This window comes from Myzus persicae, unplaced genomic scaffold (assembly GCF_001856785.1).
Source record: "Myzus persicae strain clone G006 unplaced genomic scaffold, MPER_G0061.0, whole genome shotgun sequence".
Classification (NCBI taxonomy): Eukaryota; Metazoa; Arthropoda; class Insecta; order Hemiptera; family Aphididae; genus Myzus; species Myzus persicae.
The window spans coordinates 706,647-729,973 of record NW_019101991.1 but is presented as its reverse complement, the minus strand read 5'-3'; the positions used below and the strand labels follow the sequence as shown (position 1 = coordinate 729,973).

General features: G+C 26.6%; 2 protein-coding genes across 5 annotated transcripts; one reads left to right on the top strand and one right to left on the bottom strand.

The window, feature by feature from the left end:
• Nucleotides 1-9,443: 9,443 nt before the first annotated feature.
• Nucleotides 9,444-16,011, bottom strand: LOC111030918 (NAD-dependent protein deacetylase Sirt6). 3 transcript variants are annotated; one of them, XM_022310652.1, is made up of 8 exons: nt 15,834-16,011; nt 15,148-15,239; nt 14,959-15,086; nt 14,309-14,427; nt 12,940-13,063; nt 11,880-12,053; nt 11,282-11,405; nt 9,444-11,184 (listed from the first exon to the last, which is right to left on the bottom strand). In XM_022310652.1, exons 2-8 carry the CDS (start codon nt 15,211-15,213, stop codon nt 10,852-10,854), a joined length of 1,068 nt encoding a protein of 355 aa, XP_022166344.1. In that variant the 5' UTR covers nt 15,214-15,239; nt 15,834-16,011; the 3' UTR covers nt 9,444-10,851. The 3 variants fall into 3 exon arrangements, with proteins under 3 accessions (XP_022166344.1, XP_022166342.1, XP_022166343.1); XM_022310650.1 differs by having other exon boundaries at nt 15,845-16,010; XM_022310651.1 differs by lacking the exon at nt 15,834-16,011 and adding an exon at nt 15,548-15,807.
• A 51-nt stretch (nt 16,012-16,062) lies between these two features.
• LOC111030917 (exocyst complex component 3) lies at nt 16,063-20,289 on the top strand. 2 transcript variants are annotated; one of them, XM_022310649.1, is made up of 2 exons: nt 16,063-16,161; nt 17,876-20,289. In XM_022310649.1, the coding sequence occupies exon 2, from the start codon at nt 17,901-17,903 to the stop codon at nt 20,112-20,114; it is 2,214 nt and encodes a 737-aa protein (XP_022166341.1). In that variant the 5' UTR covers nt 16,063-16,161; nt 17,876-17,900; the 3' UTR covers nt 20,115-20,289. The 2 variants fall into 2 exon arrangements, with proteins under 2 accessions (XP_022166341.1, XP_022166340.1); XM_022310648.1 differs by lacking the exon at nt 16,063-16,161 and adding an exon at nt 16,238-16,638.
• The last annotated feature ends 3,038 nt before the right edge of the window (nt 20,290-23,327 follow it).

Genomic DNA, 23,327 nt, shown 5'->3' with positions numbered 1-23,327 from the left:
TAATAACTATTTTATATTACAAGTTATAGAAGTAGACATAACAAAATATACACATTTATATAAGATTATAATTGTATATGAAACAAAAATAATAATCCAAAAATATTGTAATAATGCACTTATGTCACGTATTAACTTATGTTAGGTCTTAGGTGGTAAGGCTGCCGCGGACCCCCGACATGAGTATTGCGGACCCCCAGGGGGCCGCGGACCACAGGTTAAGAACCGCTGATATAAGCTATTTATAAGTTACTATAGCTGCCTCCCCCACTGCCGGGCGAAGATTTGTTTTATTTTTTAATTGTTTATTATGCAATATTTCTACGGTAGATTGAATGCTTTTTGTGGTGTCTCATACCCGTTGCTTTTTATGAGTAAAAACTGGTCTTGAGTGTTTAGCAAGGCATTCATCTCTAGTGAAAATTGATTTAAGTACATTTTAGTCATTCATATACGTTTATATATAGTGTTTAAAATTGTCATGAAATATAAGATTTTGAAATGTTAGATGAAATATTATATTAATGTTTTTTTTATTTTTACATCCATTTTTCATTAGTTATTGTTTTCTTTCGTGTAATAAAGGTTTAATGTGTTTTTCCATTAAATTCTCAAAAAACTGTGAATTTTTGCCTTATGTTTACCCATGTTGCCCAAATTCTATATATTAGATAAACACAAATGAATATTGAATCATGATATTATATTTTAGTAGGTATTTAGTAAATATTAAATTTGTATACAGTTATACTTATACACTTCACACTAACTAATACACTATACAAGAAATAATTTTATGATAAATGAAGATAAGCCACCCAATATAAAAGCACCATGTTACTTGTTGAAAAGAAAATATCGATCGTCATCTGCGTGTTATAAACAGACTTGTAATAATAATTTGTTATATAATTATAGGTATTAGTTTATATTTAGTTACACAAATAGAAACATTATTGCATCATTGTCGAAGATGAGCCGGTTCCTGAGGAAAAAACAAAGTTTGCTAATGTTTCACGCTTTTGTGAAATATTCAGACTTCAAACACTACATTTATGTAAACTTTAGAAAGGCAATCCGCGGAAAATATGCAAGAAGTATATCAGGTAGGCAATCCAACAGCAGTGAATTGCGGACACGCCGGACACGACGGTGAGCAACCGTAAATTCAATTTAGCCACCTAAATGTAGGCAGTATAATATGCGAACATTGCTCACTTAATACTTAGTTTTTTCTAAAATTATGCCATAATAGTTATCTGCATACCAAATTTCAGTCTGATCCGTCCAGTGTTTTATACTGTGCGTTGATAAATCTGTCAGGCAGTCAGTCACATTATCTTTTTATACCTACATAGAGATGTACTATTATTTGCCTATATGTATATTTTATTCAATTGTCAAGCTGCAATAGCTTAACACTGCATTCTGCAAAACAGATTTTTTTGGCAAAAATAAAATTGTATATACTACCATAAATCGGCTATAGGTATGGAAAAAAAACAAAATGTTAAGAACAAACGAAGAACAATCGAAAGCCCCGGGTTTGGTTTCAAAATTAAAAAGTATGGGTGCCATGAAGATGGTATACTACTAAAACGTCCGAGTGAAAAAGTCCGTTACCTAGGTACATATAATAAGGTAGGTAAAAGGAAAAATGTGATGGATGTGATGCTCAATCAAAGTTCCAATTAGTATTAATATCAATCGTAACTAAATTATTTACACGATGAAATTTATAAATAATCATGTAAGTACCAATAACAGCAAAGTATTCACAAAATATATTGGTTAAATATATTATTTTACAATTTTACATATACGTAAATACATACGTTTATACATATACGTATAAACCGGAATTTTCGTTGTAAGATTAGTTAACTAGAATACTAGATAGTTAATACAATTAAACTGAGAAATCTTTATAATGTTACAGTTTAGGACATTACGTATATGATAGTAATTGGTAATGATACTATAAGTACCTACTTAATTATAATCATTGGATTTTTTTTTTAAATGTATTATTTTAAATATTGTTACATATATATACCGTACTTTCTTACCTTGGACTTTTTATGTCTAGGACTTTTTTTACCGCGATTCAATGGAAATGTATTTGGCGCGAGGTAGTACATACTACGTAGTGCTTGCACACTACCTACACTGCCGTCATAATTACGGAATGATGAAGGTACGATATTTTCCATTGCGTTTCCTAATTTTAAGTTCATTTTCCTGATCGTATTTCGCTCTATCTAAACCTTTATATTAGACATTGGATCAGTATCTAAAATAATCAATTTGGTAAAATAATCTTGTTTATAATAATTGATGAATAATAATTAGTCTCTAATAAACTAATATACTATAGTCTATAAATAACGATAATATTGCACAAATTACACTTGCACCTGCAATAGTCAATCACTATATCTTAAACTCAACGCTACGAAATACTAAAATTCGTGCATAATATATAGCCAAATTCATATATGTACCTACTGTCACACAAATTTTCATATAGAACGTAAAATAATTACCTAATTATTACATTGGTAAAAACACACGGTGGATGATTTAAAATTATTAACTATAAATTAAAATGAACCCTAGTTATGCTACTTTTCAAAAACTAGGTATTATTAAGTAAGTATTTGTTATCCATTCATATTAATAATTTTTTATACAGATAACTTTTGTGTTAGGCCATAATTGTATCTATTCATTTTTGGACCTGGACACCTGGACATTGTGGTACATTTTTCTATTTCCGCCTATGATAACTAAATACTAATGCATGCTCATTCTTATAGTCAGTATTTTGGTAATTATGATTTATGACAAGTGAGTCTGAGTTATCGGACCATATGGTACTCTAAGCACATTGACCAACATCATATAGTACTATGGGTATATCATACAATTAAATAAAATATGCTTCAATAATATAATATCTAAATAATAGGTTTGTATTTAACTGTATTTATTATACTTGGATCTAGATTTAAACGATAAAAAAAGGTTTTGAAGAGTAGAGAACTTAGAAAATCCCTTGGATCACTGATTGATCACTAATAACTATACCTAATGACTAATGTTCATATTATTTAAATATTTAATAGAAATTAGATAGGTATATACTACTATTGTCCATTGATTGTAAATAGGTACTTTATTTATTATCAATGATAGGTTACTACTACCTAATAATGAAATAGGTTTCCAACCAAAATGTTGCTTATTTAATGTTACTCAAAAAATATAGTTAAATAGGTACGTAGGTAATTGTAATAATTGAGTTATGAAATAAAATGTATTAATAATTTTTCAAATTCAACTATAACGTATAAGTATTAATACTATTAAACTTTAATTTCATAATGTTTATAGCAATGAGTTATATAAAATATAGGAATTATGGACTATGGTGATTTGAAAATTGTAATCATTAATATTTATCTACTAGATCCAATTTTAGGTCTATTTTATATTTATGTACAACCAGTTTTGAGGACTATTATCCTTAATAAAAAAACATTTTAACCTACATCAACATTTTTTTTTAATAATTAATTTATTTGCAAATTTATTATTGGACATATAAGATACATATCTAGCACAATAAATTTGTTCACCTTATTTAAACATGTTTGTGATGAAAAAAATTATCCACTAATTAATTTACAGTAAATTAGGGGGAGGGGGTTAATTTGAAGAAACCGAAGTTTGTATCACCATAGGACACTTCTTAAGTAGCACAAAAAATTCAAGAATTTAAATATATGGATTTTGAGCATATTTAAAAATCCCCAAATTCAGAACTTGAATAAATTAGCATGAATGGTTATTGAATATATATGATAAATTATTATTATTATTTTTATTAACAAGTAGTAAGTTTGAAGGTATTCAATATTATTAATGATTTTTAAAAATAGATGTATCATGTACCTATATGACGTTATACACAATATTCTATCAAAAATTAAGATGATGTACCTGGATGATTATCTAATTATATCTATCATATATATTAGGTATAGGTATCATTATATATTTATGAGAATCGTGGGACATGAAAATCATACTGGGGGTCAAAGCATATAATACCTATACATAGTTAATATTCTATTGATTTTATATAAAAATGTAAAAAATGTGGTTTGATGGAAAATAATACTGGAATTGTATTTATAAGGCGAATGCATTTACAGTAAGTACATACCTACAATAATTGTATCATATGAACTATAAACGTATCAATAATAGGTATTGGTAATTGGGTTGAAATTGTAATAATATAATTTTTTGTAGAAATAAATTTCCAACTAAACAGTTTTTAATGTGGGTTTCATAAAATTATTTACTCTCTCGCTCGCTACAAACATAAAAATCTCAACTTTTTGTTAGCAACTAAGTAATTTTTAATTTATTTGATTTACTAAGTATTAAACGTGTCAAGATAAAACAACTCGTTTTTATAAGTGAATCATATTTGCTTAGTTTGATAAGAATATTAAATATTTTGGTAATCTTTTTCACTTCTTCTAGGACTATATAATTATTTATAAGTAAATGGTACAACTATAAGCTAATCTATGTGTATATTATGCAGCAATTTTTGTTTAATAGATACATATGTTATACCTGCAAGGCATCTTGTAATGAAAATTAGGTACTTTTTACTAGTAATTTTGTTATTGTAAACCATTTCATAAATACCAAAATTCAACAGTTGTTTTATTATATATTAAAGATATTATATCTTTAATCTATTAAATAAAAATAAAAAAAAGAAATCAATACAAATTATAATATCATTAGTGATTCTCTTCGGTCTCAAATCAAACAGTTACAAAAAATTGTATTCATTTAAATAACCTTATTTTTTTTCGAAACAGAATGTTACAGCAAAACAAATGAAACAATTATCTGAAAATAAAAATTGAACTATTGAATTTTAAGCCAAGGAAAATGTTTTTTCAATATTTACAAAAAAAACCAGTAAGGATCAAGGAAAAATATAAACCTGTAGTACAGAGCTATATCAAACAAACATTATTCATTCAAATGAAATTCTTAATCAACATACAAGGCTACTTGTTAAAAAATTAAAATTAAATTTAGACCTCCAAAGATTAAAAAAAATAAAAATACTGATGACATAAGTCATAAGTATAACTAATAAGTAATGATGTAATATGTAATATATAATTGTACAATAAATGGCAATAGTTATTAAAATATGATCACTTCTCCTTGATTGTGGTTTATAATAACTCATCAAAAATCAGAGATTTGTAAATAAAATGTTTCCATTGATTAAAGATAGGCTGAATTTAATATTTTAAATTATTATAGGCGTCATTATAAATCAGATAAAATTAAACATTATTTAATTATAATTTAAAATTTAGCAGTAAGGTTAATAATTTAAGTGTAAATTGAAATTTACCTACATTGAATAAAAACTAAAAAGATTGATTTCTTATTAGATTTTAATAAAAAAAAACATAATTATTTTTATATCTATATTAGTCTATTAATATAGGTAAAAATGTAAATGTATATAAGAAGTGTAAAATACAATTTCAAAAAGTTATCTTTAAAGTTCAAACAATAATTAGTCTAATAATATGTATAGGTATAATGTATTTATAAAATGAGACGATTAATACGACAAAACAAGTATCTTTTGTGCTCTGTATTCTGTAATGGTATGGGAGGAAGGTCTGCATTTGTTTACATGAGTATGAGGCTACCTCTATAATCTATGGTATATAAAAAAAAATGACGGTAAAATAAAAATTAAAAAAAATATTATTTTATCAAATACTTATTGTATTTATTTTAATTGCACAATAAAAATAATCCATATATTAAATAAAAATGAATTATTGCTAACTAGCTACTTATTACATAAATGGAACTTATAATACTTTAGGAAGGTTAGTTAAAAAAAAATATTACTAGTCTAAAGAAGATTAAATTTATATAGCATCACCAAATATTTTAAGATGCATAGTATAAACATAACTTATATCAAACATTATTTATGTACATGACTTAAAACTAATTTTTACATAAGTCTTGCTTATTTTTTATTTCCACATAAATGCATAATATAAAGTAGGTACTCCTCAATATAGAATCTAGTGATAATACTCAATTTATAATCAAAAGTATAACTCAAACAACTTAGAAATCGGTTCGCTTTAAATCTCTTTTGGTACATATAGAGACACTGTTTTCTATTAAAGAACCAATTAAAGTGCTGAAAGAGATGTTATGAGCTGAAATAAGAGTTGAAGTTCGTACATTTTAGAATACAATTTATATGAATATGGGGGCAAAACCTAAAGAAGAATTCAATGGAAAATTATTATGTCATTATTTATGACAAATTATAAGTCAAGCTAGACATTATAACATCATCCAAATAATAATTATATTTTATAAGAATGGGAGCTCGATAAAACGGTTTTATCAAAATGTTCCTAATTCTTGCATTTTATTTATTTTATTATTGTTTAGATTGGGCATAAAATGTGTACAATTTTTTTTTATTATCAAACTTAATTTAAAATTAAAACTAAATGACACAAGTATAAATGATACAATTTGAGTACAGTATAAAGATTCCTAGTTCTTTGACACTTTTGTTATTGATTACTTATGATATTATTATATGAGTTTTTTTTTACTAATTGAATTATACTTATTAAAATTGTATTAGATTTTTTGAATTTAAATATTAACTCTTAATTCGAAGGGCTGTTATATCATAAGTTATACATACTATTAAAACCCTATTATTTATATAAAAACATGAATAATATTTTAGGTACCTACTTTTCATTTTCATTTTAATCAAAATTTATGGTTTAAAATAGTTAACTCAAAGAGTTAAGTAGCTAAAAATAAGATAACAAATAATTGTATACCTTTATTCTTTAGCAATTTATCCTAATTTAATGTATTTACATTTTAAAATAAAATAATATTATAACTGTTATGTGATGTTTTGTGAGTAGAAAGTTTAAATACAATAATATTTATACATAGTGGTGGACCCAAGGGAAGGGGGGGTGAGGGGTGAGATGCATTAATGTGCCAACTCAAAAAAATTTTCTTCCATAGCTCGTATGCACCTACATGCATAGTAATCAGTAGACATATTTTACACCATGTTGCAAAATATTAAATACTTAATTATTATGTTCTCTATTTTACTATGTCTTATTTATATTTGTTCATCACATCTTGACTAATATATTAGAATAAAATATTTTCAATAACAAAATTTATAACATTGTTGCATATTGATTGATTATACTATTATCAGGGCCGTATTTACAATTTTTGCGCCCAGGGTCAACTATAATTTTACCCCCCCCCCTCCCAACCAAAAAATAGATCCACTTTTTTGATTTTTCTTAACACATTTTTAGTTATAATTCTTTATGGTTAAGTCATGCTTGTTTATCTACAACCGTGGTTATGTTAAAATAATATTAATTCTATTCTATGCTAGGCGCTAGCACTTATCCGTTATTGTTGCACTGTTAAGTTCACAAGAGTCGAGTCATAGTACAAATTCTTTTCAAAAAAAAATAATTATTGATAAAATACTACACCGAGTTACGGCGGGGGTATAGCCGCCCCCTAAATAGGTCAATATTTGGCTGCATGGGGCAAATTTCCCCATTGCTTCCCACTAAATACGGCCCTGACTATTATGGAAAGATTCATGATTGGTATGAATAATGATACAAATCATAAAATAACCAAATATTTAATAACAATATTAATTAAATAGTAAATACTGACTATATAATTTAAGTGAAGCAATTTTAGAATATTATCACTTAGTCGATGTCTAAATTCTGTTATAATATTATATAATGTGTACATTATTCGGTACTTAAATATTATTAAAGTATTTGTGTTGGACAGTTGGCAATCGGAAAATTAATTTATATCCCTTCATATTTTTATGGATTACAATACATTATTATGACATATTTATACTTATTTATGCGTATTTACAAAATTATTTAAAAACTGTAAAAAAAAATTATAATTTGCTGAGTGCCAACTCAAATACTTAATGTATCAATGTGCCAATTAACATATACATATTATTTACTTGGGGGTGGGACACCCCTTAGAATCCCCTTTCGGGAGTGCCCTGAATATCCTCCCCTTGGGCTTACTATATTGAAATTTATTGCATTTTGACGTGTGAGAAATACTAGTTATATTCAGTTACGTATTGTTTTAACGATAATAACTAGGGTGCGGATTTGTATGTATTTACATATTTGTCGCGCATGATAATATTCAAATGATTCCTTTATAGAAATACGTTACAGGATTTTCTGATTATTTTAAGCTATGTTTGATATTACATATTTTCACATATTTAATCTTAATTACATATTTTTACATATTTTACTCGTGTTACATATTTTTTGTTAAATATTGAGCTATTTACAAAATTAATAATGTATCACCGTTTTATATTATGTGTTATCTTCTCCAGGTTTAATTAGATCAGAATTTTCCGAAGTTGATTTTTTGATATCAACTAAAAAAAAATTTTCCTTAAAGCACCCTGTCGTGTAAATTTATTTAAAGAAAATTACCCCCAAACACCTCTTCCCTCGGAGCCAGTGATAACTCGCTGTTGTACTTGGTTACATGCTGCTGCATATTGTTGCGACAATTTAAGTTTCATTGAAAATATGATTTCCAAAATTGAAATAGATGTTGTTTCAGCATCCTAACTCCAATGAATAAATACTTATTAATTTGAATGTATTCCTAATAATTAATGTTAATAAAATAGCAATAAAATATAGTGTTGTATAATTTATATTTACCTACTTATTTAATATACTAATTTTATAAATTTTTTTTCAAGAATAATAACATTTTTTTTACATATCTTGTATTTTTAATTATATATTTGGATAAAATTAAATACATATATATGTACATATTTTTGAATTTTGAATACATACAAATCCGCACTCTAATAATATCATACCCACTACCTAAAAGAATAGTGATATTAAAAAGTATGTTATCAAGTAAGAATAGTATCTGATGGATACATTTTAATTACCAGCCGACATTATTATCATTATTATTATTACCACTTTTATACTCAGTTACTAGTTAGTTCACTTTTGCCGATCGTTGTTGTTACTTGTTATAATGTACCTCTGTCGTTAGTCGTTACTTGTTGATTACGCAATGTGTGCAAACCATGCTTTTAGTCATGTGTGAATACTTTATACTTTATAATTATTCTTTCAGACTGCTACTTAAGTTTAATGTTTATGGCAGAATAAGAAGTGTGCTATTGTTATTTATTTATGAATTAATATATTTATTGAATCGAGTTATGTAATGAACCCAAGTTATTACTGTTATTGATCTTGACTTAATTCTTCTGTCTGCAGTATGAAAATAGTGAAAAAATATTATCCCCTCCCCTTCAAAAAAGCTGAGCACACCACTGCATAGGCAGTTTAAATTTATTGAAACTTGAGTTGTGTATACGGCAGTGACATAATTTTTGTATTTTATTACTAAGTGTAAACTGTATAAATCTATAATACATTTTTTTGTATCAAGTTTTAGATAAACTAGAAATATTTTAATAGTTCAAAACTTTAAATGTTTGTAAAAGTAGTTTGAACAGAACCAAAAAGAACCTGAACCCTTTCAAAATAATGGGCACCAGAACCAAAACCTTTGTTTAAATATTTTAAAAATCAGAACCTCACTGGAACCTTTATTTATAATAATTTTAAAACTGGAATTTTAATGAAACCGATACTTTTATATTTTTAGTTTCAATAATTATGTAATATTATATATGAAATAAAATACTATTTAATCATTTTATCATTTTAACTTTAAAAATCTGTACACTTTCTAAGGGTTTCTTAATGATTTATAAATTATAAGTAGTATATTGATGTTTGTTGTTATAAAATATGGAAAAGTGCAAGCAGTGAATAAATAAAAAAAATAAAAAGATTAAGGGTTATATGAATAAAGTACATGAGTTGAAGTGATGATAGGTAATTTTTTTTCTTTTGTAGTACCCCGCAGAAAGTCATTAACAATTGTTGGAATACCTGTTTGAAATTAAGGCCAAGCTGTCATAACTGACGTGAAGTGACACTTCATTTTTGAGGAATTTAGATGACACTGAATATTTTTTTTTATAAAACCTAACTGGAATTTAAAGTTTTTAAAAACAAAAAAAAACACATATCGATTTTGATCTTCTAACAACCAAATTGTTACCGAATCTAAAAAAACCATAAATGTTCCAGTTCATGCTATAAAGTGATAGCAAGTACAAAAGTATATAATCTACAATGGACAATTATTCTAGTATTGTTTATTGAAGCTATAACCAAAAAAAAATAGTGCATTATTATAGCACACAACAATCAGCACTTGTGATCTGAAGTACAAACCACCACAAAACATGGAAACCAAACCCCAAACTGAGTTAATATAAATGTTTACCCTAGTTATGGAATTGTTTAGTGCCGCCATGTTCAAGACTATAGTCACTCGATAGGGCCAATTCACACAGCGGCATTCTCCTGATTCAAATGTCGCAAACCAACAGTGCGCTATTTCCAACAACTGTATACCTAGTATTGTATTTTTGACATTATTATAATTAGATTAATATCATATTTATAAGTATTTTCAATGTAATTTTTTTTAGAAATTGTTACGAACCATATTAGAGGATGATTTATATAGAAAAAATTATTATAAATATAATTAATGAACTTAATTATTTTGTTATTATTTTATAATATTATCAATATTATTGAGTTTAGAAATTTTTGATGGTTTAAGAATTTGATTATTACAGGGCAATTCTGTTACTGTTTCCGATTCCGGATTAGAAAATTTAGCTTCAGACTTTTTTCTTTTTTTTGATTTTGTAGTGTTTTTTTTAATATCTCGTACTTTCTTTAAATCTATTTCATAAATCGTCCAATCAGTGATTTCATAATTTATGTTTGTTGGATCTTTAATCTCGTCGTATTCGTCAATATCTACTCCAAGGATATCCATTAGAGACTTCATCAGATTGTCTACATATGTATGAATAACTAAATCTGCTTTCCGATCCTTTAGAAAAAAAAAAGATTAGAACAAACATTTTCAAAAAAAAAGTATAATATAATATTATGTATACAATTTAAAATAGTAACTATAAGATACTTACACAGTTAGTTTTTTGTAAATTGCAAATAACGACTTTTCCTTTGTTTTTTTTTGCATTAAATGGAACCAGATTGATTGGTTGAATTTGCAACGAAGTTCCAAGACAAACGCATAAATCAGCCATTCTGAAAAACCGTAAACATTTTGTTGTACTTGGATAAAGAAACCAATTAGCAAAATTTGAATAAATAAATAAAAAATATATGAAGTTTTTTTGCATACCTATAAATTATAATACTCGTTAACATACAAAAATAATATTCAATAATAAGAAGATTTTAGCTGCACTTAAATGAGGTACCTTTTTATGGGTCGACTGCCCCTTTGATAATACTTAGGTATATAAGCTACATGCACCTGACAAATGTCAACTGTGATTAAACTTTTTTATGGTTTTATTAGTTAATGATTATTTCAGTCCTAAGCGGGGTTCACCAATCATAATAAGCAGATAGTAATATTATTATTTACACAATCTCAGTTGACAGTCACACAAAGTATATTAAAATTATGTCAACCAATAAATGATGTTCAATATGCAAAAATGTTTGTTGTAGAAAATATTTAATTGTTAATATTGACAATTAGTATATAATTACTTAGAATGTAACTCCGATAGCTCTAACTCTTCAATAGGTAACTGATGTTCCCAGTCTAATATTGTATCATACAAAACACCTCGGCATTGATGGCCATTCTTATTTTTCCCAAAACATTTTATGTCCAAGCATCGTTGCCCAACTGTTTTTACAGCAGTCTTGCTCACATAGCTCCTAGAATTTAAACAAAATTAAACAACTCAATCATCACTAATATAGCTATTTAAATAACATACAGTTTCAAAATATTTATCTTCAACCTTAATATATTAGAAAAATTAAACTATACTTAATACTATTTGAAACAAAACAATTTAAAATTTAAAATACTAGATTATTTTAAATCAGGGCTTAAAAACTGAATATAGTCAACCATGAAAATACCTTTGATTTTATAATTTCAACACTACTTATTGTGGCCAAAACTAAAATAAAAAAAAACTGAGTTTAAACTTGTAAACAATAAACTATACTTGCATCTTTTGATATTAAGCTTATGAGTGCAGCATTGTATAAAAATATGTAAGTCAACACAACTGATACCATTGTTAATTGAAACACTGTTATATGTCATTTCTCTCTTGCTTAAATGTTAGTTTCTCTATTGCTCATAAGCATTTTTGCAAGTGAGAATCATTGCTAAGTTTCCCTGTTATGTTGGCCTTAAAGTGTATGTTTAATGACAGAAGAAATGAAACATCCCATATGTTTAATAATAAAAAGTTTTAAAAATGATTCAATAGTAAAATAAAAAATATAAGTTACTTTATCTCATAAAATACCAAAGAATAACTTTCATATTTCATAATTTATTAATAAAAAAAAAAAATGTATTTGTGACAAAAAATATTTTTAAAAGTGTCTTACTAGGTGATACTAGTTGCCATCTAGTTTTTAAATATCTCTTTATTCATAATTAATGTTTGAAAATAAAAGTGATCTCAAAATATAATGATAATTTATTTATTGTTAAATACATATATTTAAAAAATTATATTAACTATAAGAACTTTCAATTAAAATTAGGTATCTACAAGATATTTAAAATATTTTAATTAACCTTTTGCATTTGTTACATTTCATAGTAAACATATTTCCATGAACTTCAGAAACATGTTGACGAAGTAATCCTGACTTCAAATGCAAACCATCTATATTCTGACTGACAACATATTTTGCGTAACCTAATAAAAAGTATAAGCTGGTTAGTGTTGGACAAATATTTAAACTGTGCATTAAGTGTTATACATAATACATTTGTTTGACTTCCTCTCTCTAGAACATAAAAAATACTCTGTCATTTATAACCCAACTTGGAGGAAATATTAAGTTATTGTTGTATTTTAGTTGACAATCTTTTTGAATTAGTAATAGTTCATTATAATTTAAAAAATTAATTCTGAATTTATCTGATATAAAATTTTTGTCAGATATATCAGTTATAGTCAAATTTATACCAATTAATAACTATAATGAATACATTGTGGTACTAATATAAAGTGATTATTATAATTTATTATATTTGACTGATAATTTGTATTTTTTTTTACTATTTTTTATTGAACTCAGGATTTTTAGGTTTAAAAAAAGTTGAACTATAACAATATTTTCTTAAAAAAAGAAAAATGTGCAAATATTAATCAACAAACATCAAAGTATGCTTAAAAATGCAATTTTTTAATTTTTTTTTTCAAGAAATAGTTGAATTACTAATAACTATAAAAAAACAAAATTTAAATTTATTGTAACATAAAAGAAAAATTAAATATAATGACTGTACTAGCATTAAGTGATAATATACATATATAACAATAAAATTAATTTGGAACTCAGATTATACACAGTCAGTTGTACTGATTGTAGTAGAAGTTTAGAAATTAAAATAATAATTACAAGCTATTCTACAGTTAATAATTATCGAAGAGACATCAACATATTGGACATTAAAACATGAAAATGTGTGCAGGTGGAACTCAAAATGCTGGGCGCTTTAGTAAATGGTAACAGATATAATAGTTTATAAGTTATTATGTTACAGCAATGTGCAGACATTCTCTTGTTTCACGAAAGTTTTGTACAAAAAAAATTAATGAATTTTATCTTTATCTAAAGCATCTAAAGTCAAATGCATATGTATATATTAAATATTCTAAATTAAATTTAAAAAATGAAATTCACAATATTACCAAATACCAACAAAAAGCAAAGGAATAATTTTCTAATTTCTGGAAATGACAGTGAGGCAGATGCCTCACTTACCTCATCCTCATAACCACTATTGGCTACAAAATAAATTAAATGATCAATGAGCGCATTAATATCCAAAACAAAGTTTCTATTTGCTTATATAATATATAAATTATACATATTAAACGATGAACACTCCATAATTATTTAAATAAGATAATACAATAATTTAAGAATCAGACCTTTTTTGACCAAGCTTTTGATTGCCATATGTGTAACTGTTGGTTTAGCATCATTGAAATCTAAGCTGACTTCTGGTTTTTTTCCTTCTTTTTCTAAAGTCCACACTCCTTTTGGTCCTCTATAATAAATACATAATATTAATTTAACTTGATAACATTTAGCAATAGAAAATGTCAGGTTAATTTTCAATTTTTTTTTATTTCTAAATATAGGTATTTACTAAATACATAAATTAGGTATTTAAATTCTTAAATTAAATTTTTCTTGAGTTGTTATACAGTGATTAAGAATTAAGGTACTTCTCGTTTACCAACAATTAATGATTTAGAGTAAATAAAATTACGATACAAATGATAAATTAAAAAACTTTCAAAATAAGACATACTAAATGTATACAAAGTTACAAATAACTAATATAGATGAAAATTATATTACTAAGGTTATTTTAGTAAAATATGCCCCTTAAATATTAGGCTTGTTGACTGTCTTGTATTATTTTTGAATTAATAATAAATAATTGTTTGCTTTAAAAAATTTTAATATTCAAAAAACATTAATATATTATTTTTATAAGAACTAAAAATATTGCTTTAGTATACTTGAACACATTTTTATTATTACAATACCATTACTCATTAAACACATTTACCTAAAATCTGGAATACCAGCTGATGTACTTATACCAGCACCTGTATGAAAAACTGTATATTTAGAATCTTTGATCCACTCAGCAAGAAGTGAAATCTTTTGTTTTAAAACTTCAGGAGTATCGAAAACCTAAAATAAATATAAAATTTATAGTAATGGATATTTTAATTGTTATAATTGTTATACTTACTTCATTCATACCAACTTCCCCTTTATATTCATACGGAGATAAACCATCAGCATAATTGCAAGACATTTTGCTTTAAATTAATATTTAATAATCTACAACATAAAAAAAGATACAGATATAGTAATAATTGTGCCATTGTTGTGAGTGAGCTTTACTTATATAGATAAGTTAAATTTGAAATATCTAAAACCAAAAATCTGAGAGAGGTGTGGTGAAATTATGTTATACATTTACATAGGATCTTTAATTATCCTGAAATATTTGAAACAAGGTTAAATTAAATAATATTCTTGATCTTATACTTTAATGATCGGTGAATTAATTTTCTAAAGATAAGTTAAAGTTAAATTTAAAGATAACGATGAATACAACAACATAGTGTAAAAACAAAATACCATACAATTTGAATTTTGTTGATCCCAGGTAACTGTATTGAAATAACAGCATCGTGAAAATTAACATCAAAAGTTTATAATTGCAAAACATAAGGCATTAAAGAAATTAAATGTGCTAATTTTAATTTTGGTACAAATAGTAACTAATATCAATATTAGTATATTGCTATAGTTAAATTGAATATTAATTTTCCAATTGGCAAATAATTACCAACGTAATTAATCATTAATACGCCATACACACATGCTATAAAGATAGTTGGTTAGAGTTTGATGTTTGGGACAGTTTACCGTTTGTTTACCTTTGTGAAGACTGTTTGATTTGTGATTGTGTGAGTTTGACTATTTTCCTATAGATATCGTTTTAATTGTCATTGACACCGATGAGCATTTCTAAACTAACTTTTATACTATTTAATTTCGTTAATTCCACTATTTCTACGGCACCGTTCGCAAAAAACATTATCTTTAAGTATTATCACACGTTATCTTCATAAATTATTTTTTTGAGATAAGATTACACAAAGGTCTGAACGTCCTACACGTCCGGGCTACACACAATGATAACTACAGATTGATACATAATATTTTATGTATCCGTAAGATTTCTCACACGAAGGTGAGTGTATTTATATTAATTATATTCCTACAAATCGTACACAATTTTTTAGATGAGTTCAAATACGAGTAGTAATTTGTAGCATTGCAGTACAAAACTATCGATTTCATTTCAAGTAGAATTTTATAATATTCTAAAACAATAATAAAATTGGTCGACAATTTGTTCGTACAACTGTTAATGTGTCGTTTTAGCGTTATACCTCCACGGTCCACAACTGTATCAATGATAAACGGTATCACTAAATTCATTGTATATTTTTTGAAGTGAGATACCGAGATAAATTACCTAAAAATCTTTTGTAACTTTTATAATTAGGTAATCTTTGATTTTATGCAGTGAAAATTGTAATTGATAACGATTACCAATATTTAATTTTATTAAAAGTGAATATGTGAAGTCGTGTTGAAATTTATTTTGAATACTTTCAATCAAGCTTGTATAGCAAGTTTATACATTATTTACGATTATCGAGAGGTATGAACAATATTTCCTTTTAGCTGTATATTAATTTGTTTTCCAATATGATACTGATGTTCTAGAGAGATTTATTTGTGTTTTTTTTTTGTAAATTACATTAACATAGTAGAACTACTAAGGTATCAATTTACATATTTTAATTCAAGTTAAATTCAATAATTTGACAGATCTATCAACAGTTTTATTAGAGCCAAATTGTACTTACATATTAATAAATTTGATTACTGTCGATCACATTGCATACTTTTTTCATTAGTTAAATAATTTATTCTGCTGTTCTGTCTGCAGTGCACAGATATCAATTTGTTGTGATGCTAATAGATAACTCATTTTACTAGGTATCTTTTAAATTTATTTGTAAGACTATTAAAGTGTTTTTATTATATTTGTTCTGCTATGTACTGACATCCCACCAATAAACACATATACTTGAGATGGGCCTAGGAACGTCATATATGTCGAACTATGCGTATTTAATGTTAATAACCCCGGGAAATGGTAGGACAGCAACAAAATAGTTAATAGTAATTTTGAGAAATTTTGAGTATGGGACAAGGGAGATCGCGTTGCGGAATACATATAATTAGAAATAACTAAATCATAATCGAAAATAGAAACGCCGCATAAAAAACTACAAAAATCAATCAATATTAGACATATTGAAAATATTACAATAGCTACGCTATTTAAATATAATAAGTAATAACAGAAGAAACTGCATGTTTTATGGAGATAATATCGAGTGATATAATATCAAGCGTGGCTCGATAGTATTTCCTGGACCTTATACGCACACAAGCAATAGTAAACAGGGTCCAAACTATCTTGTCAATATGAGAGGAAGTAGGCCTGTATAGTAGAGATCCAAGCAACCAATATTCAGACACAATTTGTTAGAGTACAAGCACCTTCACGCCAGCAGACACTTCCTATATTGTAACACTAATATATTATACGTTATTGACATAAATGCCTACGTTTGTACATCTATAACTTTTTTATTATTGATGTTCACAATGACTATATTTTCATTTTAAAATTATACCGTTCATAATTTGATTATTCCTATTAGTTTATTTTAGAATTACGTTACCCTAATATTATAATATTCAATATTTTATTGTAACTTATGTATGTCTATATTTTGTATGTGTCCAAGTTAAAAAAAATAACATTTTAATAAATTTAAATTAAAAAAAATATATTGATTTAATTTATGTTTTATTTATTTTAGAGACTTGGAGAATTGAATTGTGAATATGGACATAGATCAGTTGGGCAATGATGCTAAGTTGGCAGCAACAAAATATTTTACAAATATGCTTAAGAAACCAGGACAATTGGAGAAAGTTGAACAGTTGAAGAATCGCATATCACGTAAAAAAACTTCTACTGAGGCAATGTTGAAAACAGCTATGCAAAGTCAATTAGACGGGGTTACAATTGGAATGGAACAACTGAAAGACGCATTGGATGATATAAGTAAGGTAAAGATATACCTCAGTCAAACAAAACATTCATTTATCAATTTACCATCTCTTGGGTACAAGTTGCAAGATGTGCGCACCAAGCAAATGCAACATTCTCAGTACTTGACAGCCAATGAAAATATGAAGCACTTATTCACTGTACCCGAGAGCATTGAAAAAACTAAACAGTGGATCAACGACGGAAAGTTTTTACATGCTCATCAATGTTTAATAGACCTTGAGAACTCCAGAGATGATTTATTATTTGAAGTGCATAAATTGCCCAATCAGGCACCCAGCGACAAAATACTACTCAAAGCATATTTTGAAGATGTTGAAGTTATGTCCAATATGTTGAAAAAACAAATTAAATTAGTATTGAGCAGGACTCTGAATACTGTTAGGAAAGAACCTATGGTTATTGTTACTGTGCTACGAATAATTGAACGAGAAGAGCGTGCTGATGTATTTGCATTGCAGCGTCATAAACAATCTGGATTTATGCCTCCTAGTCGCCCAAAAAAGTGGAAAGAAATGGCGTTTGATGTGCTTCAAAAGTCAGTTGACCAACGAATAGAAGGTACTCAAGTGAATGAACGATCTGACAATAAAATGTGGCTTGTAACATATTTGGAACTTTGTCGGCAATTAATTCTTGAAGACTTGCGAGTGGTTAAAACTCTCTGTGTGCCATGTTTTCCACCACAATATGATATTTTTGATAAATTTGTTTATATGTATCATTTCAGTCTTTCAGCAAATTTAAATGACATAATATCAGATGGATTAGAAGGCAATGAATATGTAACAATTATTTCATGGGTGACTAACACATACTCTGGTACAGAGTTAATGTTGCATCCTGAATTGAATATAGACATTGGAAAAGTTGGTCCGTTATTAAAATCTTCAATTATTTTTGATTTGCAATCAAAATATTTAGAATACATAAAAGCCAATTACAAAGAATGGATGTTAAAAACATTAGATACTGAAAAAAATGATTGGTATGCTGGTGCTTCACCTGAGGTTGGTCCAGATGGATGTTTTCATACAGCTGCTCCAGTTATTATATTTCAGATGATTGATCAAAATTTACAAGTTACAAAAACTATAAGCCAGCACTTAACCCACAAAGCATTATTATTAAGTGTAGATAGTGTCAGTCTATATGGTTTATCTTACAAAGAGGCTGTTATAGAGTTCAAGAAAAAGCACTTTGAGGACAGAAGCAAAGTACCATTTTTTACACACTGCATAATTACTGTACTCAACAATTGTTTGCAATTTATTGAATTAGCATTGGAAATGAAGCAACACTATTGGAGTAGTGATTTTAAGGATCAGTCAAGTACAGCCTATGAAAAATTAATAAAAACCTTCCAAAATCTCAGAGACGAAGCAGCACAATTTCTTTTAGAAGAAGCTCTAATTGATCTTGACACTCATTTTCAAGATTTGATAACTACTAAATGGCTTACCAGCTTTATATCTATTGAAACTATCTGTGTGACATTAGAAGATTATTTTCAAGATTATACTCATTTAAAGCCGAAAAATTTAGAGTATATAATATTAGAAGCTGAGGATATTATAGTGAGACGATACATAATGGCTATTCTTCAGAAGAAATTAAATTTCAAGACATACGAAGAACGTCGATCAGCAGCCGATAAAATGACAAATGAAGTGGACCAATTGAAATCATTTTTTATGCGCGTGGCACCTTTAGTAACACGGGATAAAGATTCTCCTTTTGATGCTGTAGTTAAGTTATCTGAAGTATTAAAAAGTGAAGATTCCGAAATACTATCATTGGACTTACACACACTTGTAAAGATGTACCCAGATATAACCGAAGACCAAATGACACGACTATTAGGCTTAAGAGGTGATTTAAGCAGGTCAGAAATACGTGAAAAAGTACAGTATGCAATTCAAGGCAATAAGGAACTTGCAGGCACCACATTAACCAAGAGCATATTCCAGCAAATACACTTATAGCATAATAATAAACACCAAATCTGTACAGCTTAGATAATTATTGCTAAAAAATTATATAGATACTACTATTAAAATAGATTGTGTATATGTATTTCATTTGCAATCAATATTCCGTTCCTTTTATGATGAGCAATACAATAATATTACCTTAAATTATTTATAATAACATTTATTTATATTATATTCTTGTATTTAAAGTATATTTTTTTAATGTATAATAATATTTTATTTGTTTATTTTTTTTTTTAACATTGTTTAATTATAAAGTTATAAGTATTTACTTATTATTCAGTATTTCAGTCGTTTGTTACTTAATGTTATAGGTTAATGGGCCGTCTGTGCTTCAAAATTGAGACATGATATATTTTTATTAATTTAATAATTTAATAAAAACATTAAATTTATGTTTCACCAGTTGTAAGAAGCAAAAACAATTAACATAACAATACTAATATTTAATACTACAATTATTAAAAATTGGTCCATTTTTACACATATTATAAAATACTATTTATCAACCATGTTTTTTATAGTTATAACTTATAAGTAATGGTTGCATAACATAAATTATAATTATAATTAGTGTGAGTCAAATAACGTGGGAGACTACTGCTAATGATGGTAATTGATTGTCCAAATACATATTATGATATTTAGTACCTATCTACTTATAAATTATACCATAAATCGTATTCAAGATGGACAATGACATGTTTGTTAACACTATTACCTCAATTCTCAAATATAAAATGAAAGTCGGAAAAATAAAATTAGTAAGTATAGTTTATTAGTTGAAACCAACGAAAGACAGCACAAAATGAGTCTTATAACTGAATGAATCTTATTGGCGAAGTGGGAAAAAAAAAATTTAATTAAATATTTATGAATTTTATTTTACTACGTATTTTGCTTTAATTTTGATGCTTTAATATATATAACATATTATATACTTATTATTGAATAAATTAAAAAAATTCTGATCAAAAATTTAAAATAATAATACATAAAGAAATGATTACATACATTAAGAAAAAATTATAAAAGATATCTATTTGTAATTTATGAAAAAAAATTGTAATTTTGGTTTGTTTTGAGTATAAACTAATATTCCGGAAATCCGAAATATATTGAAAAATGTGAAATGCCATAAAATTTGCCGTACATGCACACATAATAAAGCAAAAAAAACCAATTTATTGCTAAATTTTAACCAAAAAGGTTTATTTTTTACCATTGTTTTTTTACGAAATTTGAGTTTTTATAACAGTTATAACCATAGGCGTGCGGGGTATGGTCGAATTGCTCTTATTTTGGACGAATTGCACTTGGGTTTAAAAAAGGTAATGGTCGAACTTCACTCGTGTAAATAACAGGTAGTGGTCGAACTGCACTTGGGCTCAAAAAAATATTTTAATAGAATTATCATGCATTTGAAGGGCTTTTTTCTTTGCTGAATTTGAAATCATTCTCCGAGGTAAATGAAGTGGTTCTTCATGAATATGTATCAATTCAGACCGAAAAATTACTTTAGAAAATTTATCTAGATATAGTTTTGAAAGACAACCACGATAGGTACCACGCCATTTAACACCATCATTTACATATTTTTCTTCACAATATTTTTAACGGGTTTTCCATTTTAATTTTTTTTTTTGAACGAGTGCAGTTCGACCACTACCCGCTTTTTACCTGAGTGCAGTTCGACCATTACCTTTTTTCAATCCAAGTGCAATTCGACCATTCATTTGTAGGTAATAAGTGCAATTCGACTATCCCGGGCGTGCGTAGGCTTCTTTTTTAGGGTATGCAGGAGGCCGCCACTGGTGCCCCCTGAAATTCATGTTAAGCATGTAAAATTCTGATAAAATATATAGGTACACAATACACAAATTTTGAAATGTCTTATTTAAACATTTTTAAAATTTTTTAAATTTTATCATTCAGCATGTGGCTAATATGGTTTTTTTTCCAAAGTCGATTTTCGCCCCTCCCTTAAAGAGCTTCAGGGTACGCAGCTGCATAAATTGCATAACCCCTGCGCATGACTATGCTTATAACCGATTTTTTTATAGTGTATTTGCCATTTGGATACGTCCGGACCATTTCAAACGATTTCGAGTCTAATAAGCGACTGAACCTTATATCCGTGAGTCTTATAAGCGGCGTCCACTGTATTAATAATTATATATTATTGTGTTTTAATGGTTTAGGTCTAGTAGGTATAAAATAATAAGTAATAAATAAATACATAAATTATAAACAATATATAACAAAAAAAATTTGTACATTTATTATAATAATTTAGATAATTGCTTAGATTTCTCACCAACTGCATTTATGATAATATTATTATCTATTTCCGTGTTTTATTATAAAAATAACCAGCCTATATTGCTTTGATTTTATTTCATGTCTATATGACTATATTTATGTACCAAATATTTTGTAATTTGATATCCAAAGCTTTCTCTACGATTGTACGAGGCTATTTCTATGTACTATTATTGCATTGATAATATTTGTAATACAATAATTTAATAGAAACAAATTTTTGACGCATTTAGCATTTACTAATATTTTGTTAATTTGATGAAATTAAAAAAAATCTAACAAAATGGCCAGGCCATCTGGAAAATTCCCATTTCCTGACCGGCCACTCCACTCCTGCTGACATACACATGATATGTACACTCAGAATCTAAAATGTTGTGAATATTGTATAACTTAATGCATTTTATTTTTAAATTTAAAAACATTTACTTAAAAAGTTAACAGAGTATCAATAAATATCAATTTCTAACTATTATATCCATTTTTCTAAATTTGCATTACCTATCACATTATTTTGTGATCATATTTTAGTTGCATCTTGGTAATAATATATAGGTGTTCAGACTTCTTCATATGTATACTACTACGTATTCTCATATAATAATTAATGAGTATAATGGATAATACATTATCTCTTTTACTTATTAATAAGTTATAATTTTACAAAGAGAAAACTTCATCAAAAGGTTTTTTGTGTATTAAACTCATGAAATAAAGTTACGATTAGTACCTTCGGGGAATTAAATTTTATATTTATATCCTATATTATATATTGGTTTTATATTTATTAATTTATTATTAAACTGTGTTTAATATTATGCTAATTTTACATGTAATATTATAATATGTGAATCATCTACAGACATAATTTACCATAAATTA